The 18,260-nt window shown below is 39.4% G+C and overlaps 1 protein-coding gene across 2 annotated transcripts in view; it reads right to left on the bottom strand.

Annotated features, from left to right (window-relative positions):
* Window positions 1-642: 642 nt before the first annotated feature.
* Window positions 643-18,260, bottom strand: part of LOC137277801 (C-myc promoter-binding protein-like) — a 76,201-nt gene continuing 58,583 nt past the window's right edge. The window contains exons 22-36 of one of the 2 annotated variants that reach the window (XM_067809736.1): window positions 17,860-18,004; window positions 17,158-17,286; window positions 16,565-16,871; window positions 15,850-16,053; window positions 14,787-14,909; window positions 12,999-14,234; window positions 12,041-12,272; window positions 11,463-11,514; window positions 10,310-10,824; window positions 9,712-9,862; window positions 9,394-9,477; window positions 8,726-8,840; window positions 7,964-8,021; window positions 7,349-7,521; window positions 643-6,849 (exon numbers count right to left, since the gene is read on the bottom strand). In XM_067809736.1, the coding sequence (XP_067665837.1) occupies window positions 6,713-6,849; window positions 7,349-7,521; window positions 7,964-8,021; window positions 8,726-8,840; window positions 9,394-9,477; window positions 9,712-9,862; window positions 10,310-10,824; window positions 11,463-11,514; window positions 12,041-12,272; window positions 12,999-14,234; window positions 14,787-14,909; window positions 15,850-16,053; window positions 16,565-16,871; window positions 17,158-17,286; window positions 17,860-18,004 (3,661 nt within the window). In that variant the 3' untranslated portion in view covers window positions 643-6,712. The remainder of the gene's footprint in view (window positions 6,850-7,348; window positions 7,522-7,963; window positions 8,022-8,725; window positions 8,841-9,393; window positions 9,478-9,711; window positions 9,863-10,309; window positions 10,825-11,462; window positions 11,515-12,040; window positions 12,273-12,998; window positions 14,235-14,786; window positions 14,910-15,849; window positions 16,054-16,564; window positions 16,872-17,157; window positions 17,287-17,859; window positions 18,005-18,260) is intronic. The other variant, XM_067809737.1, reaches the window with a different exon arrangement.

The raw sequence follows: 18,260 nt of genomic DNA on the forward strand, positions 1-18,260 counted from the left end.
ATTAAGTCAACCATGCGTTGCCTTGATTGAAGGTATTCCAGACCATGACACAAGAGGAAACAGGTTGGAACTATTACCTCAGTAAACAGTTTAACTCAGTCGTAAACGCCATGTAGCTTCTATGTACAGTAGAACTGCAACAATTCACCAATTGCACTAATACATCGCGATACATTCATTTGATACAGCTATCGTATCAGTGACTGGTCTGTCGATACAAAAGGATACACAGCCTTTATTTTTTTTAAAAAAAAAGAAAGAAACCAAACAGTATATCTTATACATGTTAAGGTACTTATTTAGAAAAAAATACACGCGTGTACGTATGCTAGGATTATTCGTTTATTTATAACAATAACTTTTATGTTATACACATATTCCATGAAATAAGTCATTTTAAATCTAATACTGTGTCATTCTTTCAAGGTGTATGTATTGTTATATGTATCGTATTGCAGGTAAAATATTGTGACACCTATCATGTCTTGGTATAGTGTATCATCCCAGCCCCAATGCACAAAAGTCTCCCCATTTGATCCTAGTGATTCAATGCCTGCGATAGAAAGCATCACAAATGCATGTTCAAGTTGTAAAATCAAAGAAATTTTGTATTTTATTTATGAACAATGGAATCCTCGTATGATCAATTCAAAGTGTTTTATTCAATCAAGTGACATAATTATCTGGCAATCACATACATGGATGTCCCAAATGATACACAGACATGTTGGTAAACACTGGACTGTTAATTTCATCATAGCTACACATGATCATACACATACAATAAAACTGTATTGCCATGTTTCTTTAAAGACATAAGGACTAGTTTCCTAGTGGATTGAGCATCTTTTCTGTACTAATTTGCACAAGCATCGCAACCACCACCGCTGGCTCATAATCTCAACATGTTTAACATATACTACAAAAATATTTCACTCAATATCTCTTATAGTGAAAACATTTGTTTCTGGACATATGTTAATATGCGGTCAAATAATTGAATATCAACTCAGTTTTCAGGTTGTGTAATATTAACAAGTGGATCATTTCAGAATTTCAAGGAAGCAGTATTTTGTTCCTGTAGATGGACCAACTTCGCAAAATAAGCATCTAGTATATTTAAAGTGAAACCATGAAGTACAAAACTATTATGTGATCTGCACAGTGAACAGTCAGCACTTCATGCAGTTTTTTAACACCAGTATCAAAGAACCAAGATTCAGTGTCATTACAAAGAATGACTTGTTACACATAGCACAAAATAGACAGACAATGAATTCTTTCAAAGATAGAAAACAGGACACAAAATTTGATTCCCATCCTTGATTTAGCTGTCAACAGACTGGACTAGTTCCGGTTTGAGACACATTTAGTGCTCCTGCTGCTACGCAAGAGGACAGAACACAGAGTAAGACAAGGACTGGAGAAATCTGTACAATTCTAGCGGTTATCCTATCCGACATAAAATGTACAAGTTACATCACTTAAATATACACAACCATTATTGTTACCTACATCACAGTCAGCCAGCATCTTTTAAACATCCAACCACTTCTGGCCATCATCAGGTTTTATATAATACATTGAAGACACCATGCAAGATTAGGTCCTTGTTCCACAAAGTGTTCATAGCAGGAAAGAGACCACGACCCTCATACTAAAACACAGACTTAGGACTGTCATAGTAGTGCTATGATCACATTATGGAACCGACCCTGGTGTTAATTCTGAAACTCTCCACTCTTAACTACTCAAGTAAACATACAAAGAAAAAATGAATGATTCCAAACATTGCACCTGCTCAAATGTGCTAAAGTGGTTGTTTTGCTGTACAAGTATCCACCTTGACTCTAAAGCCTTTGGGGTTTGGTAGCTAGATCATGTTATCCTCACTCAGAGTGAAAGTGTCAGCATTGAATCACAACAGAATAGTTTCATATCTAGTTATTCCATCTCATGTTAATTAGGTATTGTGAAGCATAAGATTAAATTATGTCATCTTTAGTTCAAAAGACTTCAAATGTATAAAAGAAATTTTAGCATTGTAACTGTGTATAAAACATGATCTCTAGGAGGCTGGACAGGTTAGCCCGATGTCTTTGCCGACGTCTCACTTTAAGATGCTAAACTGGTTCCTTATACTAGTGCACACCCAAGCACTTCAACAAAGCCATCATCACATTAACACAGAGGAGTTTACACAACTTAGTGTTGAGATCGAGGAATGAATATATTAAGAACTAAGGGTTTAACTTTAAAAGAAATATTTTTCAAAGAAACTTCATTGATTTGAGAAAATTAGAAGCTACTGCACCTTCATGGAGCATAAAATGGCTTTGTGAGGCAGGGCCTAATCCCACGAAAGAATCACATAAATAACATATCTCACTGCAACATCACAGTATTTGTAAAGAAAGGCTTACTGAGTGGATCTGGACAAAGCCTGTTTCAAATTCAGGCAAGGCCATTCCAAAAAACCAACATCCACATAAAAACCAAAACATGTTTCACATAAAAAATAATGGAACAAGGTTTTCAGAATTTCTCTGAAGTGCCTGTAGACTCACATATCATACATATTTACCCTCCCATCTACTGATGGTTTCACATACTCCAATACAAATATCTATATCGTTCCCAGGGTATTTACATCTGTACATAATACTGTTCTTCAATAACTCAGCAAGGACTACAAGTGACCAACTGCAAGTATGTACACACTCAAACCTTGTGAGCACTATGTATAGGGCTGAAAGCTTTCAACATAAACTGGACTTGACTACATGGAGATTAACAATGGATACAATCAACAATATGTAACAATCAACAATGGCTGTGTCAGTATTCATCCCAAAGAGATATGGTCCGCCCCAAATTGGTGTGATGGTGTGACCATGCTGAGACCATGCACAGCTCCACAGGAACCAACAAGCACCATAGAGGCAATAACAAGTTGAGGAAGTTGATATCCATTAATGTTTGTCTTCTTTGTTTAAAGGAATTCAAAGTTGACACATGGGGAAAGTAGTATCATATGTCTATAGCTCATCTCAGAGTGCATCAGTGTGTGAAAGATCGGACAGAACTATAAATATGTACAACTGAAAAATGATATTAAAGAACATCCTTGATTTCACTAGAGTTAACCATGGCCATTACGTCATCTCTACCTGACTCTGAGGAGGGGTAGGGATGTTGTAAAGGATGGTTAACACTTAAATAAAGTGGGTGGGATGAGTACTGCTTGTTAGACCAGGCCCTGATTTCTTGAAACAAAGTTAAGTTCAAATTTCTGCTCATTCTGAGAAAACGCAGGAACAAGCATTTTCCAGAGTGAACGGAAATCAGTATCAACCTCTAACTTAGTAGACAATCTGAGTTTCGTGGACAGATTTCTCTGGTGGTTTGAACTTTATTATATGAAAAAAAATGCAGTTGAGTTAAAAATGCAGCTGTTTCTTATTGTCAAACTCAGTCTGAGATTTGAGCGAAAACTTAAGTTTGTTTTGAGAAATTTGGGCCAAGATGGTTAAGGCAACTCATGATTCTGTGTTTTTCTTCTGTTACACAGATAAACGTATGTGGGTTTTAATGTAAGTTTAAAGGGGGATGTGGATGGGTGTTGTACCCCATGAATCCCAACCCAGATGATCCACTGCACAGAATGACTAAACAGTGAAACCTTGCACAGTTCTGGGTGCCACTGGTCAAAGCAAGTGCAGTGTTAAGTGATCATAACTCTCACACATTAAGATAAGACTTAAAACTGTTGTAGCACAGAGACTGTTATGTACAATGACACCTGGGTCCATTCAGAAGAGGTCAACTTATCAGTACTACAAGATGTGATGAGGACTGATGTAAATCCATAGAACCAATGGTCAATCTGTAAAGATCGGATTTTCACATTTTTTCTATCAGAAGTCAGGATGATCAAGCTGAGTTTCCAAGTTCACAGTACACTTTATTCATTGATTATTCTAACAGGAACAACCTGGGAACAATAAACACTTATTCTCATAGGCAAATCAGAATCAGTATGGTGGGACTTAACATCGTAATGGCCCAAAAAAAGCAAGTATCAACTCCTGGTCTAGTCAGTATTCCAGTAAGATGTCAGCACATCATCTGAGTGTGGGCAGGAATGACAAAACTGATACAGGTCTCAGACGTTAACCACTTTGGAAAAAAAACAACCAGAGGAATGCTGCTGACAGACCTGGAAACAAGCAGGGAGAAATGGGAATCAAACCCAGGATCATAGATTCTGCACAGGAAGTAGCAGCACCCATGCTCCTTTTCACCCAATGAACTATTATACTTTGTACACAGCAAGGAAAGTGGCCTTGTGTTTTCAGTTTCTTCACAGCAAAAATGATGATGACTGAACTGGTTCGGACTGAGTATGGTTTCATGCTGCTTGCAGCAATATTCCTGCGATATCATAGCATGGGGACACCAGAAATGGGCTTCACCCATTGTATCCATGTGGGGAATCGAACCTGGTGTTTGGCATGACAAGCCAATACTTCAATCACTATGCCACTCCAACGCCTCAAGTAGGTTCAGAAGGATTATTACCTAGTGAGTGAGTGAGTGAGTGAGTGAGTGAGTTTGGTTTTACGCCGCTTTTAGCAATATTCCAGCAATATCACGGCAGGGGACACCAGAAAATGGGCCTCACACACTGTGCCCATTTGGGGAATCGAACCCGGGTCTTTGGCGTGACGAGCGAACACCTTAACCACTAGGCTACCCCACCGCCCCTATTACCTAATGACATACCTATATAGGTTTAGGAGTAAATGTAGCCCCTTTTTTCAGTCAACTGTTCTAAACTGCATGTTGCAAAATCATCCATACTGTTTAAAAGTTCTGTTTACATGTGGACTGATGTATTGTAAAACAAATTCTAACATTGAAAAGATAATTGAAATGAGTACAATAAATGATGAAATGATTACACGATGCCATTTAGAAAGTGGTCAAATGCAACATATGTCATATTTGGGATTTCACTTTCGTGGAAGTCGCGGTGGCTGAGCGGGCTAGGCGGCTGACTTTGTGTGCTGGCGATTAGGTGCCTGACTCTGAGGGTGCGGGTTCGAATCCCGGATGGGACTCAACCGAAAAAAGTACTAGAATTTGTACTTTACTAAGAAAGTGAAATCCCAAATATGACATATGTTGAATAAATGATGAAACTCGGTGAAAATTGGCAAATTCTTAACAAAACTTGACCTAAAAGCGCAGCAGTTCACATTCATGATATCTGCACTTTCTACAGTTATTAGATGCAAAGGTTGCAGATAGTTCCAACAAGTTAACAGAGAAATCAATCCTTGATGTAACCATATAGGTACATAACACAAAGTAAGTGCTGTAAGTAAGTCTAAACTTTTGAAGAATGAAGAATACCACAATAATGGTTGCTTTGCCTATGGATAAACAATAAAACATCCTTCAGTTAAGCCTATATCCTAAAATGTACCTGTTGAATATCTTAAAAAGTTCTCAATATATAAATTGATGGCATGACATGTCCATCCTGAACGCCATGGGAATAGCATCTCTATACATATCTCCCAGATATTGATAAGAGGCCTTGACTATGGGATCAAAGCAATAAAAAGGCTACTAAATTATGCAGAGTTCTGTTCTGTCCCCAATTTCAAATCAGCGATGCAAGCACTCTATATTATCTTTCTCTACTGCCTTCCAGTACACTCGAGAACAAACATTATCTTTATGTATCATGAATCAACTGCTACACAAGTTCAAAGTTCAAGATTGAGTTCAAGTTGGCTGAGATATCAAACATTGTGATGAAAAAACCTTTTTCATTATGTAGGAAACAGCCGATTCAAATTTATAATTATTACAGAATGGGAGGAAGATATAAATACTGCAAAGGACACATCGTAAAGCATCATAGCTTATGACATCACACCCTAGTAGAGCTGAGAACAGCTATGATCCTGAAGTCAGACAGTTATATCTACAGGAGCCACACATACATCAGGATCATCAAAAACTTAACACAAAATAAGAAATTTGTTAATAAAAACTGACAAACCATGAAAACCAAAGGTTTTAGGTGTCATAAAAGGATTTACTTTTACAATCATGAAATGAAAGTCCAGCAAAGCTGACACGGATAAAGAAGTTGAATGTCAAGAAAGTGACTCGTTGGCATGAAACCCACCCATGGAGGAGCCCACCATGAAATACTCAGAGGAAAAGGTGAAACAAAAACCTGTGATCAAGCTAAATCCCACAGAAAAAAACCCATTCATTATAAAACTGATGGAATGATGAAGAATAACAAATCTATGTAAATCGTGCATTGTTTCTAGGAAACAAATTGTGAGAAATAGTACAAGAATAACACAGCCAAGTTGAACACACTGTGACACAAGTCACTGTGGCAGTTCAGGCCTCCAGTGTCACAGTAAAAAATATGAGACCAACAGTTCTCGATTATTCTAAAGTCAGAGAACGGTTCCACACTTTGGTCACAGACTCCTCTAGAATTCATCGCACAGTGCTATTGCTTTAGAAGTGTTGTTATCTCTGTAATATTACAAATGAGTCATATCACTATTATTCCGTACTTCTGTATTGTAACGTATCGGCAATATTCCAGTTCCTCTGTTTATGTAGTAACACTGTACTCTGCTGATTGGCTTCATCTCTTGAAGCAAGAGCAATATCACACCTCAAGCTCCCCGAAGACTTTTCGGCACCAGATGACTCCCTCGCCTCGAGGTTTGTCATCATTTTGAAGCCTCCGAATATCTGCTGGGTTTAACTTGTCAAATGCCAAGGAAAACTCACGATCAAATGCATCTGAAAAGAAAGAATTTAACAAACTTTATTTGCAAGATGAAATATACCTGAAGTTCATTTCTGGGTACTTTCTTCTGGGTACCTTGTTTTGAAATGAAAATAGTTAGCAATACTTTCAAGTACAGTGATTTGTAATATCAAATAGAAGGTCACATGCTTGACAGTGAGACATCTAAAAAATAAGTTGTTTTATCTAAATAACCTGTTTCCCTTTCAGTATTAACATGATTCCATGACAGAAATAACCTGAAAATGCTTCATGTTAGAATGTTACTTATCTGATGGCTCAGATACAATTCTACCTCTGTGTTAGAATGATTGTTCATGGTGGTACTCTTGACCCTAAGAATGCTTAGAATTCACTACATAGAACACTTTCAGTTACTTTTGTGTTATGAAATGTAAACATCTTCATAAAAGATAGACTGCAAGATAATTGGTCGAGCCTTTGCTAATTATTCATGTCAGTATCAGCAACTAGGTGTTTATTTCTACTCACCATGATCAATGTTCTCTCTGCCACATGCAATGAAGGCCAAAAACAGAATCTCTCTGTACAGACTCCGGAACTGGTGCTTCTTCTGCCGATGTCGTCGTCTGTTGTTCATGATAAGCTTGATTGGTGAGAGGACATCATTGCACTGGATGCTGGAGATGATCTGGTGCATTTGTCTGTAACACCATACCAGAAGATGTGTCAACATGAGCTGCACCTTGGATGGACAACACTACTAAATGTGGCCAGAAAAGAGTTAATGTGGACGTCACTGAATGTCATAACTTAGCATAAAGAAATACATTACACTATGTTAACACAGAGTACACATAAAATGAATTCAAAAATATGAACTGGTTTTTGGAGGCTGTGACCACTTTAGAAAAACATTCCGATCATGAAATCATCACAAACTAAAATCTACGGTTCATTAAGTTTATTATTTACTTAAGTTTACTGTGTACAATGACATAACCGGATAAATGAGACATGAGCCCATGTTTATGAATGAAGAGGGACAACTCCACATGAACTCTCAGCATCCACTTTTGCTAGCTCCTTTAGATAAGGCTGGATATGCCACTACAGGCAAGACAGGGGCCTGAAGATTCTACTCACGCTCGACTGAATGGCTGGGATTCTGTGACAAGTGCATCCACCACGGTAGACCGATGACCTGTAAAACAGAAGAACCGGGGGTTCAATAACATTGTGAGGGAGAAGAAGAGTGAGAGAGCAAGTTTAGTTTTATGCCACACAGAGAAATATTCCAGCTATGTGGGGGCGGTCTATAAATAATTGAGTCCTAACCAGACAATCCAGTGGTCAACAGCATGAGCATCCATCTGCCCAACTTGAAACTAGTCGCCTCTGAAGACAGCATAGTTGCCTTTGGTGGCAAGCACGGGTTGCTTAAGACCTATTTTACCCCGAATGAAGGGAAAAGAGCCATAGCAGCTTTCAACAATTCCATGAACATCGCAACAGACACATACCATAAACGGTTTCATGTAATGAATTCATGTGGGGAAAATATTTGCAAATGGAAGAACACAGAAGCAGACTGACTCAACAATGTTCAGGATTATTTGTTGAATAAAGGCTTTTAACATCATTTTCAGCAGACGTATAATGTCAATATCTTGCTATTTATTATCTAAGCTTACTAAGCCATACAAATTTTCAGGCGTTTGAGGATTTGAACTAGTGGTCAAAGTCTGCATAGATATCAGGTTCCCATAATTTATAATAATGTTGTTGTTTATAATATGCATGTGTTGCTACTGCATGAAATCTTCCTTTAGTTTTAACGGCTTGTCATACTGTTAAACAAATCTCAGTTCTGTAATTAAAGATGGTGTTATGAAGTAGATGATGTACCTGCATTCCAGGCTGTGTACATGGGCAATCCCATCTCATCATGTATACGTGTGTTGTCCCACATTGGCCGGATCAGAACGTGCCGTCTGTCATAAAGGTTGTCATGTTTCAATCCCTGAAATGTTAGCAACTACATATGAATTGGAATTCTCTGGAATTTAAATCGCTTTGTTTCCTCTTCCTTAATATTCTCTAAGCAAGCAACAACATCATCAGGACTATTAAACTAATCTGTCCCTTGTGATCACTTCAGGGTCATTTGAGACATGAAGTCTTCAGACAGTTCAACAATATGACTTTGTAAATATGGAAAAAACACAACAGTTTTTAAAGCTCCATGCCATTCAAAACATATTTCAGTCAGATTTTATTAATAAATATGTCCCAATAATAGTTTCTCACACTGATAATTTCATCATGAGTAGACAAACAATGGAGATAACAGTATGTAATCAGTGATAAGGATCAGCGCAATAATGCAACAGAAGAAGGATTACGGAGAGGCTATAGTGCTGACACATATCCAGGTTGGACCATGATGTACCATCATCCTGGTCATCATTAAGTGAGACAAATAAGTTTTGCATCACTGAAATAATAAGAAAAGACGAAGAATGTGACAAAGGTCTTGCAATGATACCACTCTTGTCAGTTCAGAAGCTGCCTACCTCAGACGGTTTTGTGATGGTCTTGGCAGTCAGGAGTAGTCCTGGTAGATGACTAGGAACCTCAAGACGTCGGAAGTACCAGATCTGAACAAAAAAAACCCAAATAACACAGAATGTCTTATAGAAACAGGCATCTGAACATCTGCTCATAATCTACTTTTCGAACAATGGGACTTATTATCAAATCCTATCAAGCAGTTTTTCAAATAGTTACCAATACTGTCTGGTTACTAACATGCAGTAACAGATTCCATCTATAGTTAATCACTTTGTTGAAGAAGGCTTGATAAACTGTACTTGCAAGAACACGTTACGTACCAAGTTCCAGAAGATAATGGGATGTTCATCTACAAATGTGTCCGACATCAGACCTTGGTCTCCCTCATGCTCCAACACATACTCCAACTCCTTCCGCAGCACCAGTGGACTCAGGTATGGCACAACGATCGGTGGGATGGAACATGCAGACCTTAAATACACCATCCACATTCAACCTCAGCAATAACTCAGAATGACTGGTTGAGATGAGTGAATAAACATATTAATGCTGCTATGGGAAGCATTCAGTAACTTAAGGATGTGTACGTTAAATAGGAGTGACAAGATCAAAGTGACTATGATGGACTACAGGAAACTTATTAATATGGACCTGATGCCAAAAGAGTTGGGATTTCTGAACACTCACAATATGCTGACCCTTACAATTTAAGGGAGGTTCCTCCCGAAAATTAGCTGCAAAATGTAATCATTTTGAGGGAAAATCTGGGACTTCAACCCACAAAAGTTCTTTAAGCAAGGGAGGCAACTCTAAACAGCAAACTGTGACACCACTGAAAACTTGGTTACCCCTAAATGATTGAATACCTCAAATTTCCTGTTATGTTTAGCCAAATGACTGGTTGCATTATAGCCATACCTTGCCATGAAGTCTTTCTTCATTTCAGGAACTGCAGAGGGTGATGTTGGCAGTTCCTCCTCTTCACCTATGGAGATGCTCAATGGTGACCTCATCGGCCTATAGCTGAACCCGTCTACTGACTCCAATGATGAACCAAAGGATGTATTATCAGTTGCATGTGTCAGACATTCACTGGTTGTGCGGCGTCTGGCTTCAATAGCAGCATCAAAGAATGCTGGATCTTTTACAGATGGACTCATGGACTTGAGCTGGTGCTTTGGACCAGCATCTTCTACTGGACTGTCTGCTCGATTATCAGGACTAGTTAGTGGACTAGGGGTGAGTGGGCCATCCAGCTCCATGGCATCACCGATCATAGGAGGGATGTCACAACTTGATAAGGAAGAGTTTGAGCTTAGCTGCCTCTCTACAGAGTTTGGAGGCTTTAGATGACTGTCAGAATCACACGTGAGATCACCCATTGGATTAGAGGTATCTTTCACAACAGGACATTTCCCTGTGCCTCGCCAGTCCTGAAAACAGATGCATTACGTAGTGTTAATGATCCTTAACTAATCTCTTATCCAATATCAGTGATAATTAATTATGATGATAATCACTTCAACTCGAAATCAAACGGAAGACATGTGCTTCTAAAACACACACATTATCAGTGCTTCTGTAGCCTGGTGGTTAAGTCATTAATTAGTGTTACAGATACGAAGGCTTAAATAAAAGGAAGACCTTTGTCATTTGCTTTTACATGATTCAGCAAATATACTTATAAAAAACCGCTTTCAACTGCATACAATATTCCAGCTATATGGGCCATTTTCAGGATCATTAGCCATTTTCTGAATTTAGAAGCCATTGCTCTTGTGTCAATAGTAAACTTCAAAATTATAATGGGACATTTTTCATTCTAGTGTGCAAATTGGCCCATGGCCCATGTCTTTCCTAATCCCTGGATCTTCATAGGTTTAAAATGCAGAGGTACTGCTACAGAATATCTCTGACATGGAGGGTAATCCAGGTAGGTCCCTCATGAGGGGATATTTTATGAAATGAAGGTTCCGCAAAACTAGGATGACCTCGCTTACAACTTATACCCAGCCATTGTAAAGAAATATGTCACATCAGGTACATTTGTGTCCAGAGTAAATGATATTACCTTAACATAAATCTGAAGATGTGGAACAAATTTGGCCGGACAGAACTGGCAGCTGAAATAGATAAAATATTTCATGAACACCACCATATACAACTTAACATCTTTTTGTTACTGAATACGTTGATGAATACAGCAATGACAATGTTACAAGCAGCTGATTGTAATCTTCACACTTTTAGGGTGAGCGAGTGAATTTTGTAAGGCAATTTCATTACACTGAGATCTCACGACTGTTACACAGATATAAAAACATCCCATTTCCATGATGATGACCTTTAGCATTGACCAAGAAAGTAACAGAGAGTAAATACTAGCCACTGGGAAAGCAGTTCTAAGTTAGCTTCAAGCATTAGTTTCAAAAAGGTGCCTTCAATTTCTGAAAAGGAAACCGCAAAAGAGATTATATCTAAAGCAACTGATGCCAAAGACCAATAATGTTGAATATCTGAGTCCACTACATCCAATTTTGGACATCTATCACCCTTAAGGCGGTCACTGTGTTATTCAAACTAGAAAGTAAACAGATGTAAGAAGATGATTCAGGACTTTAATATGGGAGTCAAGAAACAGGTTTCTACCTGGTATTGAGGTTGGAATCATCTGCAAACCAGCCAGCCATTATTTCCTCATCGTATACAAGACAATGACAGCGGGTACACCTGGAACAGCTGCTGATCTCAACCTCCATGGCAATGTTGGTAGGAGGGGCGAGGATCTTCTCTAGCGGGGATGTTGACTTGAGGCTGTCGCTGCTGATATCTTGCATCATCGGTGTGTACTTCTCCATGTAGGATGGAGAGGGGGCACTTCCTGCAAATCAAACCATGAGATTACTCCTTCCATCCAGTGAACCCGAATGAGGAGAAAACTTGTGTGTAAAGCTCTTTTGAACATGATTTCAGCCAAATCATGAGGTCATGTTATGCAGAGGTTCACACTGGAGCACCATAAATAAGCATGTATACAGTTCTAGCAAACCAATGAAATGTACCAAGGTGAATATTGGAAGCCAGAAACAACAGATTCTGGCTTGGCTAAATTAGATAATTCTAAAGAGTCAGTGAGTGAGTTTACTTTTACACCACACTCAGCAATATTCCAGCTATATGGTGAAAGATCTGTAAATAATCAAGTCTGGACCAGACACTCCAGTGATCAACAGAAGGAGCATCAATTTACACAATCTGGGTACGATGTACTTCTCAAGAACAGACAGAAGCATGTTTGACCATAGGGCTATCTGTGTCCCTACACAGTTTAAGCAAAAGTGAGAATACACGTATTGTTTTCCACTTGTAGTGACACTCAGGCAGTGATACAAAAAGAAATCATACAAATGAATAGATGAATAAAAAACTGCTAGTCATGCAACATGTATACAGCTAAATAGAAGCGTCAAAGCTAAAGCATATAGGTATTTTTGGAATTAGTCAACTATGGGATGTAGGAGTACATGCAATAGATTGTAATGAAACCCCAAATATATATAAATGGAACCAGGAGACTGTATTGAAATTTCAGTGTCAAGACCCTCACCAAATGACAGCTGTGAAGTCTTCTGGTTCATGCTGTCAGAGCTGCTGTCTCGACTGAGTAAATCCTGACTCCCTCCAAACCTTCGCTCATGAACCGTACTGTTGCTTTCATCGTCTCCTGTGCCACTATCACGTTCCTCTAGAGACTTGGCAAGTGATGTGTTGGACCCAGTTTTGCTGGGTGTTGTGATAGACTGCTTCAACTCATTGAACTTACTGAAAGCTGCCTTTGCTGCAAACCTTAGAGCACCACCAATGACTTCATTTGTTTTTCTCAAACTTTGTGTCCTTCTTAACACAAAATCTGTCGGTCTGGTTCGCTTTTCTGGAGTTTCATTTAATGATAACGACGAATTAATTGGAGGGTCTTCCTGAACACTTTGACTTTTTCCCGGCATTGTTCGAACTTTTCTCTCGGCTTCCCCAAGACAATCTGGGGAGCTACTAGTCCTTCCTACGTCACTCAACTTCTTAACAGGCCCTGATGCCGTGCTCACATTATTGCACGGCATATCACTGTCCAGACCATTACCTTTCCCACTATTGCACTCAGAATACAAATTTTCACTTTCTGATGTCCGTTTATTTTCATCAATTGTTGCAAATGGTGTACTACAGAGGAATGGCCTATTTTCAGGAGACGTTACAGAGTTGTCTCCCTTCTTGTTTATCAAGGAAACTTCTGAAGCACCATCAGGATTTTTGAAATGGCCAAGAGGGTCATTTTCAGTAACTGGTGTGCCTGTACCTTGAGATGGACTTTTACTTGTCCCAGTGGGGGTGGCCTCTTCTCCGCATCCATTCACCATTTCAACATTAATAGTCAATGGAACAGAATAATTGCACTCAGGGTCAGATTTGGCTTGACTCTCTTTACTTGTCTGACTGCCTTCCCCATCACTGCCTGTCTGGATATTTTCATCCAGTTCCACCCCACTGTCCTTCACATCCTCCTCCTTGACACCTATGAAGACAGACGTGTCGCCCTTCAGCACGTCACCTGCTTTGTCCTTCAAAACAAGCTCCGAGAAACGCATTGATACTTCACCATCGCCAGTCAGGTGACGTGGGCGCCAACTTGCAAATAAGCTGTTTGAACGACCTTTGCCTTGATACTCTCCTGCACTTTTGTGACGTTTGCGGTGCTTGTCAGCAATGGTGTCGAGATCTTCTCTAATTAATGCTCGCTGTTCTAGGGAACTCTGGCTCACCATCAGCAGTCCAGCAGAATTACCAACTGCAATGGCAGAAGACAAATTCATTACATCTATAGCTGTCATATCTGAGAAAGACATTTTTGAAGTTTATGCAAAAAACTCACACTGATTAAACAGCTTATCCTGTTGACTTAAGCAATATTCCAACATGATCATGGCAGAAACCACTAAAAAGGGGCACCACACATTGTACGATTACAACAGAACTAGGGTCATCAGTATGATAAGTCCACACAGCTACCTCTATTCATTGGCAGAAGACAAATCAATTACATTTGTCTGTAAGAAAAATATCAGTCACTCTTACTTACTGCAACATCATAAATATGCAAACTGTTTTCTCCTTGTAATTTACATTTGCCAGTTGAATGTAAGTCAGAATTTCTATCTAACTCAAACATCCCAATCTGATCATAGCAGAAAGAAAGAAAGGGCCTCACACATTGTATGGGCAGAATAGTCCTAGGGCTATCAGCATGAAACAGTCAAGACTATTCACACAGTGACCTTGCCCTACTCATTACAAGTACATTCTGATAAGTCACTCCCACTTGTTGAACTATGGTACTTACGTATGTTGTCCTTGAGTGTTTCAAAGCTACCAAAGCTGCCTCTGCTGCCAAGCGACTTCCGGACAATACTTCCTAGTCTGCGACGTGGCTGATGATCACCAGCAAAGCTGTGTGTTGCATCACCTGGAAATATGAAGCTGTGTGTTGCATCACCTGGAAATATGAAGCTGTTTGTTGCATCACCTGGAAATATGAAGCTGTTTGTTGCATCACCTGGAAATATGAAGCTGTGTGTTGCATCACCTGGAAATATGAAGCTGTGTGTTGCATCACCTGGAAATATGAAGCTGTTTGTTGCATCACCTGGAAATACTAGACAAACAGACAAACACAATTCCAGGAAATAAGCTGTTAAAAAAATAAGATTTGATAACAGGGAACAGCAGGTTATGTCAAATAGCAAGACACACTGTCCTGGCCTGACACAGATGAAAAAGGTTACTGATAATCTTACCTCTGTTGTTTAATTATAATTTGACAACACATTTTGCATTCCCTGAGCAAAATCCATCACCACACAACACAAAGCTATTAGAGTGACACCCTGACATTTCACAAAACAAACCACACTGGCACACACATGAAATGGGTTAAATACTGATTTCTGACCCATTAAGAAGGGTTCTTATACAGTAACTGCAAAGCAAGTGTTTCAGTGTATTATATTCCATTGCAGTAGCTACATTGCTCCTTAAAAAGCAGGTTAATATTTCAATAGTTATAAACCACTTGATCTTTTTGACAACATCACTGAGTTAGTGAGTAACATGGATTTTACATTATGAACAAAGCAATGACCTTGACAAGGGAACCTTGTTGTCGTGTGACCTCAAAACCACCAGGAACAAATTTTACACATCGTACCTGTGTCCATGGTATAGGTGGGAATATCTTTTGAAAGCATCGATAGGAATGGTAATGGTTACAGGTAAGGGGAATACATTTACTGAAATATCATGATGCATCAGTACTGGTGCATAAATAGTTGCAGCAGCGCATCAGTTAACTGTCGCAGTGCCGCAGCAAGTGGCGGGATGAGAAGCAGACACATCAGACACCTTACCTCTCCCATGTGTCATAGACTGCGTCCTCACGACCTTCTTCCTGAAGCTCAATCTCAGCGGGTTTCTGCCTTCACTTTTCCTCCTCTCTGGTTCAGACTTTGAGTTAGTGGATGTGTCAGTCTCATCCACACTACTTAGGATCCGGGACAACCTCTTCACATCCTCTTGTGTCATGGAGTTATAGCCCCTGTCTGACACACCACCTGTAGGGGCAGCACAGGCAAACACAAGGGGTCAGGGGTCGACAGGTTAGGTAAGGTGGCAGCTTGCAGTATTGCTCATAGGCATAGACAGAATCAATAGCTTAATTTATACAAAATAACTTCATGAATACATTTTATAAACAATTAGAATCTTTATTACATGAGGTCATCATACAGAACAACAAATGGGCTTGAAAAAAAAAGCATGACAAAAAGATGCAAATAGAAGGTGTCCTTTTGATATGTGGCATTTACTTCTATAAAATACACCAAAGCAAGCAGAATAGCAGAGAAGAAAAAGCATGGGTACATCAAAGCTTGTGTTATCAGCCATCTTTGCTATTTCTGTAATCAATGAAATGATAGACAGCAAACAAACAGCTAGGATTTGATATAATCCAGCCACTCTCCATTCACAAGACAAGAGGACAATTCTATGTTTACAAACAAGGCAGCATGCAACTCAATGCAAACTCAACAACAACAAGCAAGCTATTTCCTAGCCACTTACCTGTACTGAGTCGCTCCTCAATGTTGGCCTTCACTACTGCAGCAGTGTCTGCATTGCCATTGGCACTATCAGTGACAACAATTTCTGATTTTGTTGAGGGATCTTGAAGAACTTCCTCTTGAAAGTAGCTGTCAACACTTGTTCTGCTAATCTGATCAAACTCACTCCCTGAGTTGGAGCAGATCGACAAACTGCGGCGACGGATGGCTCGTCGGAACTGGGCTACACCAATGATAACATTGCGGATTTTTGTCCACAAAAGTCGTCCTTTATTGATGTGTGTTGGCCATTTGGCTTCCAGAATCAACTGAAATTGAACAGTGATAAAGTAATATGTACGCATGTTTTTTATAGAACATTGTTTTGTCAGCATAAGAGGAGCGATGACTAATCTAAGTAAAAACTGATTAAGGATTGTGAGCCAAGATTTATGCTGCTTTTAGCAATATTCCGGCAATATCACCTTGGTGGGATACCAGACATGGGCTTCACACACTGTAACCGTGTGATCAAACCCAGATCTTCATAATGACGAGCAAACACTTTAACCACTAGGCTACTCCACCAACCCATTCATGAAAGAATCTACTCACCTTGTTGTAGTAGCCGTATGTGATAGCATTAGGCTGAACGCCATGCTTCTTCATTGCCAGGAACACCTTGATGGCAAGGAAGGGTTCATTGTACTGCCCACAGAGCTGCATGAGGATCCGGTAGCACACCTAGAGTAGAGACACAACAGTGTTCAAGGCTCACCAGTATGGATGTATGTTGTTCTGCTGTGAAAAGGTTCAATATTACAAGTATAGGTCGCAACAACTGTTATAAATGAGAGTGAGTTTAGTTTTCTGCCACTTTTATCATTACTATTATTTGATATTTATATAGTGCACATATCCATGCATCTATTGCTTGCTCAAGGCACTGGTATTTGTTTCCCTCAATCATGCGATGTCCATCTCAGCGTCACATATTATCAATCTCAACTCCCTGAGGAGTATACAACTCTTGCTGCCACAAGGCAAACCGTGTTTATTGTGGCTCTCTCATCCTAACGAGGTTATCTGAGGCTCTCTCATCCTAATGATATTCAAGCAACATCACAATGAGGGACACCAGAAATGGGCTTCACACATTCTGTGTGACAAGTAAACATTTAACAAGACTACCCCACTACCCTCAACTGCTACACAACTAAAAATGTTGTGTATAATGTGCACATTCAACTGTTGGGGATAAGTTACCGCTTACTAATCAGAACTAACTATGCCACAGGACAAATAATGATGGCATACCTCATCAGGGGAGATAAGTTTTGACTGTCCCATCTTTCTGAGCACTGCAAAGGCTATTCTGAAAGACTCCTCCTTTGTCTGGTTGACAGTGACCAATGCTGGCAGATTGATGAACCACAGACTGTAACAGTTGGCTGCCAAACATCTGTAACATAAACAGCAGCACTGTACCACATGTAACACATATAGTGACACTGTATTACCAAAACAGGAACACTGATTTATTTGTGTTGCAAAACAGTGACACTATGCAGGTGTGTAATGTAAACAACAACACAAAAGTAATCACATTATATCATGTGTTTGCAAGAAAGGGTCATTCTGAGTAAAGTGGAGGTTTAAAATTGCTGTTTGATTCTCAGGCTAGTTGTGACAATTTTGTTTTGACAGCTCTTAAGCAA

The sequence above is a fragment of the Haliotis asinina genome, chromosome 3 (genome assembly GCF_037392515.1).
Source record: "Haliotis asinina isolate JCU_RB_2024 chromosome 3, JCU_Hal_asi_v2, whole genome shotgun sequence".
Classification (NCBI taxonomy): domain Eukaryota; kingdom Metazoa; phylum Mollusca; class Gastropoda; order Lepetellida; family Haliotidae; genus Haliotis; species Haliotis asinina.